The 17,701-nt window shown below is 40.1% G+C and overlaps 4 protein-coding genes and 1 long non-coding RNA gene across 6 annotated transcripts; all 5 read left to right on the forward strand.

Moving 5' to 3' along the window:
- The first annotated feature begins 325 nt into the window (after positions 1-325).
- LOC138183330 (tol-Pal system protein TolA) lies at positions 326-1,776 on the forward strand. Its single transcript, XM_069120057.1, has 5 exons — positions 326-565; positions 654-893; positions 974-1,170; positions 1,254-1,491; positions 1,566-1,776. The coding sequence occupies exons 1-5, from the start codon at positions 548-550 to the stop codon at positions 1,659-1,661; spliced, it is 789 nt and encodes a 262-aa protein (XP_068976158.1). The 5' UTR covers positions 326-547; the 3' UTR covers positions 1,662-1,776.
- Positions 1,777-3,593: 1,817 nt separating this feature from the next.
- On the forward strand, positions 3,594-5,726 carry LOC138183422 (zinc finger protein 512B-like). Of its 2 annotated transcripts, none has more exons than XM_069120302.1 (4): positions 3,594-3,797; positions 4,540-4,610; positions 4,692-4,888; positions 5,155-5,726. In XM_069120302.1, exons 1-4 carry the CDS (start codon positions 3,759-3,761, stop codon positions 5,469-5,471), a joined length of 624 nt encoding a protein of 207 aa, XP_068976403.1. In that variant the 5' UTR covers positions 3,594-3,758; the 3' UTR covers positions 5,472-5,726. The 2 variants fall into 2 exon arrangements, with proteins under 2 accessions (XP_068976403.1, XP_068976404.1); XM_069120303.1 differs by lacking the exon at positions 3,594-3,797 and adding an exon at positions 3,963-4,013.
- A 1,624-nt stretch (positions 5,727-7,350) lies between these two features.
- Positions 7,351-8,914, forward strand: LOC138183605 (uncharacterized). Its single transcript, XM_069120775.1, has 3 exons — positions 7,351-7,362; positions 7,819-8,329; positions 8,415-8,914. Exons 1-3 carry the CDS (start codon positions 7,351-7,353, stop codon positions 8,711-8,713), a joined length of 822 nt encoding a protein of 273 aa, XP_068976876.1. The 3' UTR covers positions 8,714-8,914.
- A 2,021-nt stretch (positions 8,915-10,935) lies between these two features.
- LOC138183177 (uncharacterized) lies at positions 10,936-11,447 on the forward strand. The gene is made up of 3 exons (XR_011174007.1): positions 10,936-11,000; positions 11,140-11,269; positions 11,381-11,447. It is a non-coding gene; the product is annotated as an uncharacterized LOC138183177 (long non-coding RNA).
- Positions 11,448-15,703: 4,256 nt separating this feature from the next.
- LOC138183264 (mantle protein-like) lies at positions 15,704-16,516 on the forward strand. The gene is made up of 4 exons (XM_069119934.1): positions 15,704-15,751; positions 15,893-16,019; positions 16,095-16,264; positions 16,376-16,516. Exons 1-4 carry the CDS (start codon positions 15,704-15,706, stop codon positions 16,514-16,516), a joined length of 486 nt encoding a protein of 161 aa, XP_068976035.1.
- The last annotated feature ends 1,185 nt before the right edge of the window (positions 16,517-17,701 follow it).

The following is a 17,701-nucleotide window of genomic DNA, read 5'->3' on the forward strand; positions in this document are numbered from 1 at the left end:
TAATTTATCTAAAGTTTTGATATGTTATTTATATTGTTATGTTTGTTTGTATATAATATATTGAACATAAATTTTTGTCGTAACTAAAACAGTGTTAGATATTGGATTATTTTATTTCCATGGGAAAAAATACCTCTTTGTAAGAACATATCAGCAAGATATTGCGATATCGATCGAATAAGTTGACCTTCTCGCGCGAAGGATATGGCCTACCGGAAATGTGCGAGACGTAGTTATTTCTTGATATGTTTCTTGATATAAATATAACATAGCCACATCGATTCATCAATTTCCGAACGAATAACCAGTCTTCCGGAGACTAATTGTACAGCAACGACACCACGACCAATCGTCATTAAGCGACAAAGGCTTATAATTTTCCCGCGGTATTCCTATTTTTACATTTTCTCTTAATTGCATCAATTAATTTTGTCATTACATCGATGTCGATGGAGCGTTCTCTTACGAATTGCAATCTGTATATATACTCGTTCCACGAGTTGGACAACTCAGTATCATCGATAACATCGTCTACAACTCTTCCAGCATGAAGATCACCTACATGGTAGTAAGTATTTCAAACCTTGAAATCTTTTTCTTAATCTCGCTGTTATCGAGGCAGTGATATTAAGGAAACGGAGAAAATTTTTCAGATCGTTGTTGCATTCGCTTTGGTCAGCATCGCGGAGCCAAAATTGCCACCAAAAAGAAAGGAAAGAAGCGTAACTATATTAGGACCATCTGGTTATGACTTTCTTGGAATTGAGCCAATCTTTTCTACCGATTCATGGTCTCCAAACAGTTTTGGACCAACTCCCTGGAATGCTGCAAAAGTGCCAGATATTCCCTTACCGCAAGTTCAGGTCCAAGCGACGCATGACGTCGCTCTTCAGGTATGGCAGACTAATTTGCATCCCTTTTAATTAAGAAAGTCCGCACTTTGCTTCACACTGTGGTTTCTCGTTAATCTCAGACGTTAAGGGAACCACCTAGTGGCACACCCAGCGTTGCATATCCTCCGGATGTGCTGAAAGCTATTCAACAGGCGAAGGAAGCAAATCAAAATGTAAATCGGGCGCAGCATAAGGTAGCAGAAGCTAAACAAGCTGCCATTGTTCAGCAGAAGGTTGCTCTGGCTAAGGAAGCTGCGGCAAGGGAAGCTGTGGCGAGGTAAGTGCATGCATTTCACAAGATGTTTTCCAAAGAGTGAAATTAATTACTTTAATACGTTCGTCGACTATTTACATGTACAGATCGCAAGAAATTTCGTCTGCTGCCGAAGCTGAAGCCAAATCGAGCGCAAAACAGTTAGTAGCTTTGCAACAAAGATTGGCGTCATTGAAGGATGCGGTTGCAGCTGCACAGCGGGTTGCCGCAGCAAGGGAAGCAGCTGCGGCTGCTGCCATTCAGAGAAACGCTGCTGCGACGGCTGCTGAGTTACAGAAACAGGACGTTGACAAACAGATCAGTCAAAGCGAGCAGGAAGCAAAGGTGACAAATCGTCAATTAGTTTACACGAGTTTGAACGGAGGCAGTTGGTGTACCGAACTGTTGTTAATTTACAGGAAAAAGATATAATCGCTGCCAAGGAGGAAGCTGTTGCAAATGCCGTACGATTCGCGTCATTAGGAAAATCGAGTCATCATCCTTGGGGTCGTTAAACGCTTTCCACGTAAAATAACCACGAATGTTTTTTTTCTATTCTCTGTTATAGTTACGGTGATGGTTTATCTCATTTCTTATTCTCGTTACAAATAAAGTTTGTTTTCTGCGAAACTTATCGATTACTTCAACCGGCACATTGTGAATAGAAAGTGCAACGTGTGCTTTCACCAACAAATATATTGTACCATAAGACTCCGAGAATATATGCGGCTATATGTATTATCATTATTATTGCGCATTACGTTTAATCGCGCTGAGCGGAAAGAAGCTATCTCTTCTTATGCCATCGAACGAACGTTTTAGCGTCACATCGGTAAAAGATTATTTAACAACGCGTGATCGTGACGCACTCATCGGTCGATCATCGTGGTAACTGGATCGTTAAAAATAATCATGCTGGAACAATGTTGCTTCCTTTCACGAGAAACTCTAGCGTTAAACAAGGTGGTCAGGATCCTTTGAAAATTGCCATTTCCTGATCCGGCGTAAGACAATAGTGTAGCAGTTTACCGCGTATTCGTGGGAAGTGGCAGTGAAAGTGACGGTGGGCAGGGTGATTCGTTCCGCAGGAAGACGGTATCGATAGTCAAAGAATGCAATATCTGGTTACGTGCAACACAACGCCCAGCAGCCACAGCAGGAGAACGACCGAGTTAGATAAACTCTCTGCGTCGAATCTACCAGCGTATCCCAACCGGAATCCTTTCACTCACCTCTCTTTCTTGACCATCCGTAATACTCCCTTTCTCCCCGTTACGGTCTCCGCGATCCTGTCGAGCTGCTCTGCTTCTACGAATCAGGAGTAATTACGTGGGAAGAAAGTCGTTCGATCAAAGTCACTCTTTCTTTGCTCGATGTCTTCTATACTCGTTCTGTGACCATTCACCTCGATAATGGCCCTTTCTGTCAACGCCATAGAAAGGAAACGAAAGGAATTCACCGATGTGTCCTTGTAATCATCGTTTAGTTTGGCGAACCTAATGGCAATTTGGATTCGTTTCGATGTTTTCATAGAAAAGGGTCTGAAAAGTTATACCCTTTCGTTCTCGAGATTTAAGTTTCTAGATGTGTTGCGCAAGCGATAAAAGGTATTGGCGCTTATCAACGGTTCTATCGTTATCCAAGACTTACCCTGCCTCGTCTAAAGAATCGCGATAGTCACCTTGTATAACTTGGGGTAGATACAACTATTATAACGAACAAGCACGCCTCCTTTCACGTCGAACTGTCCAACACTTTCATCTATACCGCTTTTTCGGATTTACTCGCTTTTTGCCTTTTATCTCGCCCAGTTTTATTTGCTTTGCTTTCTTATTGCGTGAAAGATCGCGTTACTGCCAGTGAAACTAGCCGTAACTCGATTTTTGTAACAATCGGTGTCATGAAAGCGTTCCATTCTATATTCGTTTGAAAAAGTTAAAGTCGTTAATTGCCAACAAATAGCTGCGAATTATTAACTTGTCTAGCGACCTGCGGTTGTCCTATTTTGCACACGTTGCGTTATTGCAGTAATAACATCGATGCGAGATACAACGCAATTTCTGTAGCGTTCGATTTAATTCCTTTGGAACGACATGGTTGACTTTCATGCGAGAATTTCACGCTGGTGACATCGCAAAATAAGGCAAAACGGAAGAAAGAGAGTAGGAAAAGAAATCGATTTCAACGCTGGATCGGTAGAGAGGATCACGGACGGTCCGCATAGGCGTTCACCACGCTCACCGCGTTCTACGTTACTTGGAAAATCTGACGATGCATTTCGTCGAAGTACTCTGAACGAAGTAGATACAACGGTGTTTTGTCGAGAGAAAGCTTGTCCAAAAGCTATACGAGCTGAGAAATCTTGGTCCCGATGGATCGCGTCCACTAACTATACTTATACTATGTATATAGATATGGCACACACGAATCGATGTTTCCGCAATTAAGAATGAAATTAAATTACGCACGTAGCGGAGAAAGCTCGCTTGAATGAATCAAAGATCTATTACAAAGATTACAGTCTAAACTTCTAATTTCTTCCGATCGTGATCGCTTACCTTTTGGAATCTTCGATTCCGCCACGGTGACGTAAAAAATTAATTCTCGCTTGGATGCAACGGCGTCGAGTTTCAACGCAAATTGATATAGATGTAAGTATTTCCTACAGTTCAGCCTTATAGTCTTGGATATAAATGCGAGCATGCAAGTCCGGTTTTCAAGAGAGAAAGATTATCCACGCGTCTGGGAAAGGGAGAGGGAGAAAGCGTATAAAAAGGATTGGTCCATCGTCAAGCACTCGCAGTATACGTATTCGTTTCTTCATCTACTGTCCCATTAGTAATCGAAAAATGCTTTCTTGGTCTTTTGTAAGTATCCGAAAAAAAAAAGAAAGAAAAGAGGATGGATACGATCGATCTGATGGACATACACGTAGGCACGCGAACGAGAGGATCTCGAATCTCGGGGGAAACAGTGAATCGTGACCGAATGTTACACATCCTTTGCAAGTTCCGCTCATAGCGCAAACAATGCCGGTGAAAAGTGAATATTGATATTTGCATACTTTCTTCTATACGCACTTACGTATTTGCGATGGCGATGGCTCGTAAAGTCGGCAACATCGTGGCCCCTATTCATCCCGCGCTTTATATTCATACCTCGAAACGGAGTTACGATCGCACTCTGTGGATATATCCTTGCGAATATGTGATTTACTAGCACCAGTTGACCGAGTTTAGAAAGTGCCAGCTGCGAACAACAGAACTTCGAACACGACGCGACTGATTTCTCTCGTCTCTACCCTACTTGTCCGTGCTCGTACTTGATCGATAAAAAGATTAGAAGCCCGATATCGTTCTCGTGGACCTTGAATCTAACTATCGATTGTTTCAGGTATGGGTAGCAATCATATTCGCGAAATACGTAATAGCTAGCATCGAAGGTAGTCCCGGAGGTTGGCAGGGGTAAGAGATTATTTAGGTCTGTTTTTCATATATCTCGTAAATTGAAGCATTCGCCTAACTCGGATCGTTTGTAATTAATAGAATATCAGCAGGCAACGATTATGGATCAGGACATGGCTTAGAATTAGGTGGCCTGTCCAGTTATGGTTCCTATGGCGGCGGTGGTGGACTGGATCATGGATTGCACGGAGGACAAGTTCATTACGCTGAAGCTGTACCGGTGAGCGAGCACGTGGAAATTACGAGGCCCGTGCCAGTACCTGTCGTCAAAAACGTTGGTAGGTTTGCCTCATCGATTAAAATGCTGACGTTAATTGCCATCGTGAAACTAGATAAGCGTCAAACCATAACCTTAAATTCACGAAGTGTTCGATCAGCCTCATACTCTCGGCGAAAATTCACACTTTGGTCAAACTCTCATCCTCGATTATACGTATATATAATATTCGATAATTAACGCAAACCAAATGAACATCGTGAAATCTAATTCATCGAATTTCTTCGAATAATTGCTTAATTAAAAAACTTTTTACACCTACTACAGGAGTACCGGTTGCTCAACCAGTGGCCATAGGAGTTCCACATCCAGTCGCCGTAGGAGTACCACAGCCTTATCCAGTTCACGTACCGGTTGCAAAGCCAGTTGCAATTCCCGTGGTGAAGACCGTGGCCGTTCCAGTCGAGAAGAAGGTTCCATTTCCCGTGGAAAAGGTGATACCGGTCCCAGTGGAGAAACACGTGCCTGTACCGGTGGAGAAACACATACCAGTGCCCGTGGAAAAACCATACCCCATTCACGTGCCGGTTTACAAACACGTATTCCATAGGGTGAAGTCTCATGGTCACGGATGGAGTCATTAAACGTTACAACATGATACTCTGAAGATATATGCAGATTTACACGTATGGCCGTAACAGCAAGCGAGCGTAACTTCTGCGTGTGTATCAGCTAGTCTATACGGCAGAAGATTGCGATTCTCTTCCTCGAATGATCACAGAGATGGCTCTTCGTCTTCGATCGGGCACACATTGTTGTATAGATCGAAGAAATCAACGAGCCATCTATCCAGGAGTTGTAAAATGTCTCCAATGCTGTTTGTATTTATGGTTGTTTGTTTTGTTGCTGTGTTATCAAATAAAAAATTAATTTTTAATTGAACCCAGCCTCTGTTTGTCCTCTATCCGCTGTAAATTAACGTTATTTGATCGATAACGTGCGTACGTTGGCAGATCTCTTTCGCCATCCATCAGAATTAAAAATAATAGATAGTTAGCCGTTATTTCCAACACGTGGAAAACTCCATTTATTACCTTCTCTCGACTAATTCTATTATTAACGAGCTTAGCTAACGGTAGGTCGCAATCGTTGCAGGATAGTTACAGTGTAGTCGCAAACAGCTATTTTAATATGAGCGCACGTGTTCCCTGATCTGTCGGAATAATTACTCGTAATCTGACAAGTAATCAGATGTTATCAATAGGCTGGGCAAATTATACCTTTCCCATTAATTTGGATAGATCGCGGAATTTCGGTATTTTTGATATAACGGATGGTCGCTTCGTTAAATCACGTTGATATACAAGAGAAGCATGATGAGGACTGAAGTCACGAATTTCGTTATATCTCACCCGCCCCTTAATTATTATTATAATTTTCTGGATAACAACGGACAGATAGCACAGTTCGTGTCTAGATGATCTCAAGACGGTTCGTTATGCTCTCTCCACAAGCTCGGATAAATTCAAAGCTACGTGAGCTAGACACGTGTATCAGATATCGTTGTACACGATCATCGTCAATTTGTCACATAGCGTGAGCATTTTCTATATCATTGCAGACACATAACTGACGCGAAAGTTTCTAACAACGATGTGCTGGCTTTATTAGCGAAATAGTTTTAGCTTGTCGAATTAATGCCAAGCAAATAATATGGTAATCGAAAATCGATCTATACATTAGAGGCTCTTAATGCTTTCTTGCGCATATATTATAAAACCACCTATTTCCACATTTTACATCTTTTATTTACATTCTCCAGATTGTTTGCTTACATTTTACTTGCTCGTTTAGAGCCTTTTCTCTTCCAATTGTATATATTCGTGTATAATAAAGCAAACAATTCCCTACGTCGCGAGGAATATCGTGCGATACACACGGGACGTGTTAAGTATTAGAAATCCTCGCGCGCGCGTGGGAATCACGATACGCTATAAAGTCGCTAAACCGTATTTTCTACGAAACTTTAAAGGAAAAGAGTCGTAATTACTTAATAAGAAAATCGTTCGATCTCGTTAATTACGTTGAATTCAGAAAAAAATTGAGAGAAAGATAAAGAAAAGAAGCATTGTGTTCAAAATGTCCAAGCCATATCGGCAATGTGCATTCACGAGTCTAAATAGTTCCGTTACTTTTGAATATGTATCGACTTAACGGTGGGAGCACCGGTCAGTGACAGTCGATGAAAATTGTGAATGTACGCGAGCACTCGCCTATGAATAGAGCAGAAAATGTCTAATTCACACGGTGCTGGCGGAATCACAAAAATGGCCAATACTTACGACGCGTTCGCCGCACCGATACCTGAGAAATAGCGATTTATTATAGCGAGCAGGACTAAACTACATCGTCGACAGTGAAAGGCCCAGTGGTATATTAAGACGAGCAATGAGCAAAGATGTATCAGTCGCCGAAGAAACTTCTACAACTAGCAGTCAGGTGTATACTTGCATGCGCCTAAACATGAACAAAATCGTGAGTAAAGAATTCGGAAAATTCCTGTATCCACGCGACTCGTACATTTACGAATCGAACAACAAAGCTTCTTAACAGTTAATCGATTAAAGAAATTGCTCGTACTTTTCCAATGTATTTTTTCACCGTCACTCGCTAATAACCTGAAAAAGCGTCCGCCTTTTCTTTTCTCACTTTCCGTATTTCTTCAAATTCCTTGTCACGGTGACATTAATTAGCAATAAAAGGGCGAGCAATTCAAACATCGTTTATCAATAATTTTCCACGTCATAAAAAGACGTTTCATTTGGCAACCAGTAATCACAATTCTATTATTTACGGAAAGATCATCGCGTTCAATATTGCCACTATGTTTACTCGCAAAGAGACGGTGCATTTTCTTTCTAAGCACATTCTATTTCAGTCAGCCGACATTCAAACGCACATTCACTAACGTGAACTTTACCTTCAACGTAGGTGCTACTTTCCCTGGTGTCCTTGGCCGCGAGCGTGCCGGTGATCGTGCAACAGAATCAAAATGAATTTCAGCCTCAATTACACGGAGGTTTTCAGCCGCTAGAAAGGTCTGATCAGGAAGGTCTCGGCACTTCCTCGAGTGGAAGTTACGGCAGTGATTATGGCGGTAGCTACGGTGGCGGTAGCTACGGTGGCGGTGACTATAGTGGTGGTAGCTATAGTGGCGGTAGCTATAGTGGCGGAGAATATGGTGGCAGTTACGGCGGTGGCTTTGGCGGTGGTGACTTTGGCGGCGGTCACGGTGGAGGCCTCGAGGGATCTTCCGGCGGACACTTGGAGTCTGGCGGTGACCACTTGGGCTCCGACTACTCCTCCCTAGGAGGTGGATACGAAGGTGGAGACGAAAGTGGAGTTTCCCTTGACGGAGGTCACAGTGTAGTGCAAAGTGTTCCCGTGTCCGAGCATGTTGAGGTAACGAAACCCGTACCGGTCAAGGTGGTTAAACACATCGGTAAGTTATAATTACGATTCTTTGTAAAAAATTTTCCTACCAACATCTCTACCTGTAATATATTTTACAAATACTTTGCTTTCAGGGGTACCGGTTCCTCAGATCTTGAAGATAGGCGTGCCCCATCCAGTGCCAGTCGGTGTTCCTCAACAGTACCCGGTAGCTCATCCAGTTCCAAAATTGGTTCCTGTACAAGTGATAAAGACCGTCGCTGTGCCAGTGGAGAAGAAGGTTCCATTCCCGGTTGAGAAGCATATTCCAGTACCAGTAGAGAAGCCCATTCCTATTACGATCGAGAAGCACGTGCCAGTGCCAGTCATTAAACCGTATCCCATAAAAATACCCGTGTACAAAACGATCTACCATCACGCGAAGAAGCACTAAACTTTAGCGACTCGTTACGGAACGATCCATCCGACTGATACTAAAACGACTGCACACACGTTCATCGCTTTTGCTCACGGTTCGGTTCCAGATTGAACAACTATGATGGAATCGCGGTGAATTTGATCGTTGAGGCTGGCTAGATTTATGGCCGACTAAATTTTAATTGTTTTTATCCTGTATATACATGAAACAATGTTATCGCTGTTTATTTTTTTTAATTTTATAAATGTTACTGTTTTTGTTTTTCAATAAAAATGTTGAAAATAATATGCACAGCTTCTGTTTTTCGAGCGAGAAATTTAATCTCTAACAAGTTTGAAACAATTTCCTCATTGTCTGTACTGTCGTACGTCAAACGTGATTAATGTTTCATCGGATCGATGTTTAATCGCAAAGATGAGATTGATATATCGAGCGAGTGCAACTTATGGTTAGCTGTAGCTTTACATCGCGAACGAGCTTCTCTGTTTCAAAAAAATATGAACACATACTTTTCGAGAGAAATCGAAGAAGCAAATCGAGGCAACTTTCCACGTAGGATTAGACGGAATGAATTTTTACGTAGTAGATAGATGCGGTCATTGTACTTTAACGCACTCAAGATCATAATCAAAACTTTCACTACTATTTTCGATGCATCAGCTACAGATTCTATGGAAAGTGAATGTACATGTACATCTACCAGTTCAGGATGGAAAAGAGCACTTGATCAGCAAATGAACCACGAAGACAGAGGAAGTCCAGCAAGGTTACAAATGAGTGGTCTTTACCTGGTTATTACCTTATACCTGGTTTAACGAAATTCAGAGGAAGTAGCATGGTCATGGCTTTCCTCTGTACTTAAGACAATCAATAGGCAATCATAAAATTAAACAAGCGATATCACGTCTGTGTATTAATAGCGAGCATAGTGAAAAAGACATTCCTAAATAATTTACGCGCATGTGATTAACCTTTCCAGTCATAAACTTATAAATAATTACGTGATTTTGTAATATCCCACAAACTGTCGTTGGATTCAAAGAAATACATAACATGGTAATAATGGCTACTTAACAAATAGTGGGGTAGCGAAGATACGGGGATGAATCGTGTTTATTCAAAATAAGATGTTTAATTTTTCATGCTTCATTTTGATAGAATGGCGAATCTTCAGGATAAAAGTTCAGGATAAAAGAAACCTACCATTTCTGAGATATTTGACTTTGTTCATCCTATTACTTCCGTTATCCAAAGTGTCGACCATGTGCAACGGATCATTGCTGTATGTGTTACGATACACTGGAACGACAAAAGAAGTAAGGAGTGCAACGATTCAAAGATTACAACGTTGTATCGATGCACATGGTTGACACTTGGAACAATTTACATAACGAAAATAATAGAACGAGCAAGGTCGAATATCTCAGAAACGGTCAATTTTGGAACAAATGTATCCGAATACTTTTACACTCGAAATTCGCTATTCTTTCGAAAACAAGCATAAAAAGTTGAACATCTCATCGAAAAAAGAAAAATTTGGTCTGTATATCCCCACTACGCATCCACCTATCAAAAAATCATTATTGCCGTATCATGTATTTCTTTAAATCCTACAATTTTCGTTGCTAACATTTTCGCGTATTGTTGGAAATAACGAACATGTTCAGATATTTTAAAGTTCGCGGATACACTATACAATGTACATACAATATCGAAATATAAGATAGAAGTATACGTATCCTTATCGATCTTTTATCATTCACGCGTATACGCATCTTCGCGCCATCTAATGTTCATTTTCTTCATCCTGGCTTTACATTTTACTTTTATGATTATTATCTGAAATATTTTAGCATCCCTCAGCATGTTTCAAGTATAATTAATGTATCAGGCGACTAATCGCTATGAGGAAGTAGGAAGCAGGAAGTATTCCGTGATTGCATATACGTTTGACCGTGGTGTTTTGATTTCAAGCGCATTCAAATGAATGGTAGAAAGATATGCAATTAAGTCAGGTAATGAGACTAAGGAATTGCATGGAAATAAAGCAGCGCGGTGTCCGGGTTATCATAGGATGGAAATCCTGTATTACGTAACAGTTTCATCAAGCATATACGGTGTTTGCAGGAATAGAGAAATGTAACCCGATAGTGAAGGTGTCGAATAGAATTTCGCGTGATAGTGGGGTTGCTTGTCCCTTGTACAACAGTATATAAAGTGACTACGCTAAGAATTTCTCTTGAGTTGGTCTTTTATTCAACACGTACTCGTATGCACTGAGCAAGGGGACATGGAAAAAATCGTACGTCAATTTAATACGTGACATCTATATAGATACTTATGCTAGTAACCAATAACGAAAGTGTCATGTGGTTCATACGTAATTGAATCGACAATGTTCTTCTGTGATAGTAGACTCGTTCAAGATTTATCTTTTACAGATTGTAATTTTAACGATCGTTTCCTCCTGTTGCGCCGGGGAACTAGGATTTGGCGATCATGGATTAAGTTTGGGGGAAATTGACGTGGGCCACGGCGAAGAAGAAATTGGTCTAGGTTTAGGTGAATTAGGTTTGGTCAACATATCAGTATTATTCGTAAACGTTATAAATATTATTACTAGTGAAAGGGCTACACTTGAACACCGTATAAACGACGAAACCATATTTTATTTTATGTCAGGTGGATCAGAGCACGAGATCAGTCTAGGAGGTCACGGAGAAGGTGGACACTTCATACCCTCTGTGAAAACAATTGGTATGTGAATTAGTATCAATTAAACATAGAAATTCACATCACATTTGGTTTAATTGCAATAGGAATACCAGTCCCTAAGAAGGTTCCTTTGCTGATACCTCACCTGCAGGTTCAACATATTCCACAGAGTTATCCAGTTCCAGTGTTCGTACAAAAACCTGTTCCATATCCGGTAAATACTCTGAATTAAAATTTCATCGTTCCTTGAAATGACTTTTAAATATTTAACCTGGCAAAATATTATTCGTTCATTTTAGGTGGAGAAGCAAGTATTTTCGAAGGTGGAGAAGAAAGTACCCACGCCCGTCGAAAAAATCATTCCAGTGAAAATTGAGAAGCCCGTTCCATTCACTATAGTGAAGCATATTCCTGTTCCAGTGGCGAAGCCTATTCCAATTAAGATTCCAATTTACAAAACAGTAGTGCACAGCTCCAAGAGCCATTAAGCCTGTGAAATTGGCGTTGTTGATTGTTCTTGTTTTAATCGTTGCGGCAGAAGTGCGTCGTTGAAATTACAGTTTCTATGTGTTTTATATTTATATTGTTTTGTTACACATCGTACTTAATAGTTTCGTGCGTTAAAATTATTTATTAATAAATGTAATTATATTAATTACAAATGCATCGTCCACACTTATTTACACCTGTTAAACAGTACAGCTAGATCTCGCTTTTTAAATTATTTATTCCATTGTTCAACTTATTTATTAGCTAAGCTATTTTATTTAACTCTTCAATGTTGTCAATTAAATTGTATAAGAATCATATTGAATCGTCTAGGCTGTTCTTTTCGTCTATAAGAACAGATACAGAAAGATTTACGTGGTATTACGTTAACGGAATGTTACAATTATTGGTCTGCGTTTCACAATGGAGATGGAAGGCACGGAGGAGAAAGGAAAATGTGGTACGTCCGAGGCATTCGTAGCGAAAGCCATCATAATAATCGTCTTCCTCTGTCATTGACCTTCGTAAATTCGACTGCGGCGGCACAGAAAGAATTCGCAAAAAGGAAATGTACGAAATTCTTAGATGTCAGATGATGAAGTTTTACCGAAAAATGAGAAAGGAAATTCGAAGAAGACTTTCACTCTCCTTTTCTTTCTTTCTTACAGTCCCTCGAACGCGGAATAACGCGAAGTCGATATTAAGAGGAAGATCATAACTCATAATGATCTAACCGTCGTAGTACTTGTAACGAACGAGCGCATCGTCCCTCTATCTGACAAAGGTGCATTAGCATAGTAACGTGGTCACGATAAAAAGAGCTGAAAAAGAATGTTGGAAGAAAAACCGCGATGCGGAAGAAAACTAAGGCGAAAGTAAAGCATAAAATGATCTGCCGTTCTGTTGATCTTGGCAATCAGGAGATTGTAAAAGAAGGGAGAACAGCTGCTAAAATACATCGTGTATGTATGAGAAACTGTACCGTAGGAGATTATTGACCTCCTCTGTAGAAACTCGTTAATATACCCTGGCTGACATTTCCATTTTTACGAATAATCAAGTTGGATTTTATTTGTACGATGCAACAGAAGAGGCGGAGGAATGACGTAAAAAGATTATTCAGAAGAAAGTTTAATATCCGGGAAAGAAAAAAGAATTCGTTAATAATTCCTCGATGTCGAGACAATTTGAAGATTTAAATTTTATATTTATATATATATACTTTGTCGTTCTTTATACATCTAAGCACGATGCTACTTTATTATGATTCTCATTACTCGATTGAAACAATCGATTAAATTAGCCTGAAAAATATTCGGAAACGGTAGACTTAATTAGCCGCGTAGAAGTATAGAAAAAAGTGCAGGACTTCCTCTCACGATTCCTTTCGCGTACACCTCTCTCAACCATCTCTTCCGGTAGTCGATAACGAGCATAATTCATTGTAGCTATTTGACGTTAGAAACAAGATCAAAAGGAACAGTGAAAGAAATGGTTGCTACAAGAAAAAGTTCCTCGGTAAAAGTAAAATGTGATCTATGCGTAACGGTTTTTAAGAAGCATAGACACGCTTCTATTGTATATCAAACGTTCTATTGTCCTTCAAATTTCTAATCAAAGAGAAATCGCTGTTTCGTCTTATGTAACGAACGTCGATCAGGTCTGTTAAACGAACGCTTTTTGGTTGAAACAACCAATCTTAAATCAAAAGGAAAAACATTGACAATGTTACTCGCTTGCGATCTGGGAAGTGATCGAACGTTCACCTTGAGCTATATACTCGTCAGTACGTATACTTTCATGTAAGAGAAACAGAAAAATATGAGAAAGGGTTGAACGCACAAGCTTTCCTCCTCAAGTACACCTGCTGAGCAGACTAAACGACTCTTCGACTTTTAATAGATAAATTGGAACAAAAACGGGTAGAAATGCTACTTTCGCTTCTTCGAAGAGGTTGAGTGTTCTTGAATCGTGTTTGAACTTTGAACGCCGTTAGATTTCTATGGCGAACCTCGTTTCTGCGTACATAGGATCTGTTCAAGCAATCGACAGCGTAGGTTCGACATTTGATGTGACATGCATCGCGTGCCACACTCATTAATGAGATTGCGCTCCGCTTAAAACAGCATCCGTGTTCGTGATAAATAAACAAATAAATCAAACCGTTAAAAGGCTGGTCATATCGCTTTCGCTTTCGAGAAGATTTTACCCCGACGTAATTAATTTCGCCGAACAAATTTAATAAGACGAGAAGCAAATTGTAACTTCCGAGTTTAATGCGAACGCTGTCTCTATATTTGGAACGACGGAAATTTGCACAGAGGAAGCAGTATACACTCGTAAATCCAACCGAAATCCGAGACAAACTTTCCACCGTGAAATGACAGCACATTGGTACACTATCTCTCATATAGAGATATCATCGTATCATATATGGCACGCATTCGCATTAAATTCATAACGTGATTGCAATTATCTTTTAATCTCTCTTATCTCTAAGAATCTGGGATTAATATACGTGTCTAATATGCACGTCGAACGATGAGATATTTACGATTACAACGAAAAGCGAATTAAAGAGGTTTTGACATTTCTCTTGGGCGTAGCGAAAAGTATAAAACGAAGAGGGCAACAGATACACTTTCTGCTCCCGTCTCTTAATCTGCCTATCTCAAGTCTGTGATAAAACAGAAATTTACTTTTACAGGAACAAAGATCGGCGTGTCCGATCGGTTTTTTTACCAAGATTCCTTTCACATAGCGAACGTGCTTGGACTTTCATTTTGTCGGTCCGAAAACTTTGATCTGCTTCGAGTGCCTTTGCACAAGAGATCGTTCCTCACCTTCACTTCCGGTATATTTCAGAATGGTCGATTGACATAAAAAAAAGAAATCGAATTTTGAACAACGTGGCACAGGCTTAGATCGCTCCAAGAAAACGAGTATAATTTATGCCCATAAATATTTAACGAGCTTCATCGCGACAATCGTTTCAAATATTTCATCTTAAATACATAATGAACCGTTCTCTCTACGTTGCTCATCGAGCCCATTCGAATCATCTCTGGAAATTTTCTTGATCGCACCAGGCATTCGCTTCCGGTAAATGTAGCGACCGTCTTGCGGTTGCATCGGGAGTCGGGTTTGATTTTCCGCTTCACCGATCGTTGCGCCGCAAGTCATCAGATACGATTTTTCTACACGCAGGTGTTTAATTTTCGTGTTTCTAATGCTGATTCTATTCGAATTGTAACTGCTAATAAATATAACGTGCCAAGGTCGTTAATCTTCGAGTCAAGATTATGATATTTCGTTTCATCGTTGACAGTTATAACGTATAAATATTTGCTTGTAAGAAAACTACCGACACGCTTTTTTCATTCAAGCGCAATATTATCCATTAAAAAGAAAGCGTAATACCAACGATGGGATACTTTTACGCTGTGTACTTCCCGCGTCCGTAAATACACGTAATCTTAACTTCCGGCCAGTCATAGACGGAGAACGGTCAATGAGCCGCGTGAAAAATAAAACAAGAACCTTTCATACTCATTGGTGGTGTATAGAGTTGCGAAGGTTGGTCGATGGTAAGATGTAGTTTGATATATCCTGGAAAGGGTCGGAACTGTAGTGCATGAAATCAGTGAAAGGTGGTGGAATCGATGTTAGTATATAAGCTCGGTATTCCATTGCCGTAGACACTCAACGTTTTGTGCTTTAACGATAAACACCTTTTCGGGAAACCTGCAACTATGAATCAAATTGTAAGATTTATACGACAATTGCATAAAAACTTGAAAGATGATAGATGAATTATGTAATAGTAATTTCCTCAAATTGATCGAAAATGTAAATGTATCGCCGATAGAAAAATTAAGCCTAATTACCTGATATGTTCTTTGATTCGATCAACGGCTGAATTAGAACGGAGATTATAAGACGTAACGTATCGATACGCAGGATCGATGATTATCAATCGAATGTTTGTAGATTGCTCTATTTGGTCTGGCGATGATCGCCGGGATCGTTTCTGCGGGCCACATCGAAGAAGACCATGGAAGCTCCACCTACGAGGAAAAGACGAAACCAGTAGAAATCCCAATTTACAAAAAATATGGTAAATATCTATACACATGTAAAGAACTAAGAATCTTTCAAGACACAATAATATTTGCTCGTTGTGTAATTACAGCAATTCCAATCCCTCATCCTGTACCAGTCGAAATTCCTCAAAAGATAGAAATACCAATTCCTCAACCTCAACAAGTTCCCGTTGAAATTCCACATCCCTATCCAGTGGAAGTTGTGAAACACGTCGAAATCCCTATCGAAAAGCCAGAGCCTGTTATCGTAGAAAAACACGTAAGTAAAAGTATCTAATTATCGAACAATGGTGAAGTCACCGTTGTAAAACTTCGTATCGCAATAACTGTATCACGTGTCACTATATCATATGTAATCGTGTCCATCTAGGTACCTTTTGTAGTGGAGAAGCCGTATCCAGTGTACGTCGAAAAGAAATTTCCCATTCCAGTCGCAAAGCCGTATCCAGTTCATGTGCCAGTTTACAAGCACGTATTCCATTACACTTCAAAGGGCAAAGGATGGCACTAGACTGATTCGCTCGCTACTGAACACTTGGGAATTGTTCTTCCTGCGACTGATCGTTTTACGGGAGAGCTTCTTGTCACCTGATATCTAAACTTATTTAATTCAACGAACATACTGTTCATCGTTTGGATTACTGTGAAACAAATGTCAAGAAAAAGAGACACGATATTCGGATCTCAACACTGATGTTAATGTTGCCAATATTTTTGTTACGAATTTTATACACTTGTTAAGTTTTCCTTTTCTACCGATTAATACGTGCTTGTTAATAAAGCCTATTTGAAAAGTACCATTTCTTTTTTGTTTAATTCCTGTCGACCGAATCGGCGTGTTAAATGTATAGCAATGAAGTTGAACTGCAGCAATGATCTCTCAGGTAGCGATCTCGGTAAAGCGATAGTTTGTTCGTCTCTTCCTGTTCGCGGCTACACAAAGAATAAAAAGGAAACACGTAACCATAAGTTTCGTTTCTTCGTCATCCGGTGTTACGAATCTACTAGAAACCAACCAGTCACCGATAGGAATTCTGTGCGATCTTGATTCGCCATAATGAGCCCGACAACAGACGCGTTCCTACATCGCGGCGCAAAACCACTTTTACTTGGGATACACTTTCACTGTTCCGCTCGCTGATACAGAGAGTATCGCGTACAATTCGAATCTTCCAGGCAGCTTCTCTCCCATGACCACACCCCAGGTGGTTACCTCCTTCTCATAGCGATTTGTATTACTAATAAATATAATATCTCTATTCTATTTTATATCCTTTTACAATTTACGCCGTGGGCAATGCATGAAATTTGCTAGACTCTCGTTTTCACTCGCTAGTTAAACGCGTGCAGCTGTCGAGAGATGAGAACGTAACGCTCTATTCGAAAGTTTGATTTACTTGATTTACATGCACCGGGATGATCGATGGAGATTCGATACATTATACAATTACCCTAGGTACGGTATATATTTAGGCATAAATGATTGGGTTACAGGTGTTGTCTGACACTGATCTTAATGCCCTAGGATTAGAGAAAGCCGGCTTCGTTAAGATTCACATAATTGTACTTTGATTAATCCCTGGAGGAACGAAGCGTATTCCCCTCTCAAGCGCATTCTCTGCGTAAAAAATATAACGAAAAAAGTTCTTTGTAAATTACATGGTGCACCATCTCGATCTATGCTACTCGATCGTCT

The sequence above is a fragment of the Bombus flavifrons genome, chromosome 9, assembly GCF_040668555.2.
Source record: "Bombus flavifrons isolate JBK064 chromosome 9, iyBomFlav1_principal, whole genome shotgun sequence".
NCBI lineage: Eukaryota > Metazoa > Arthropoda > Insecta > Hymenoptera > Apidae > Bombus > Bombus flavifrons.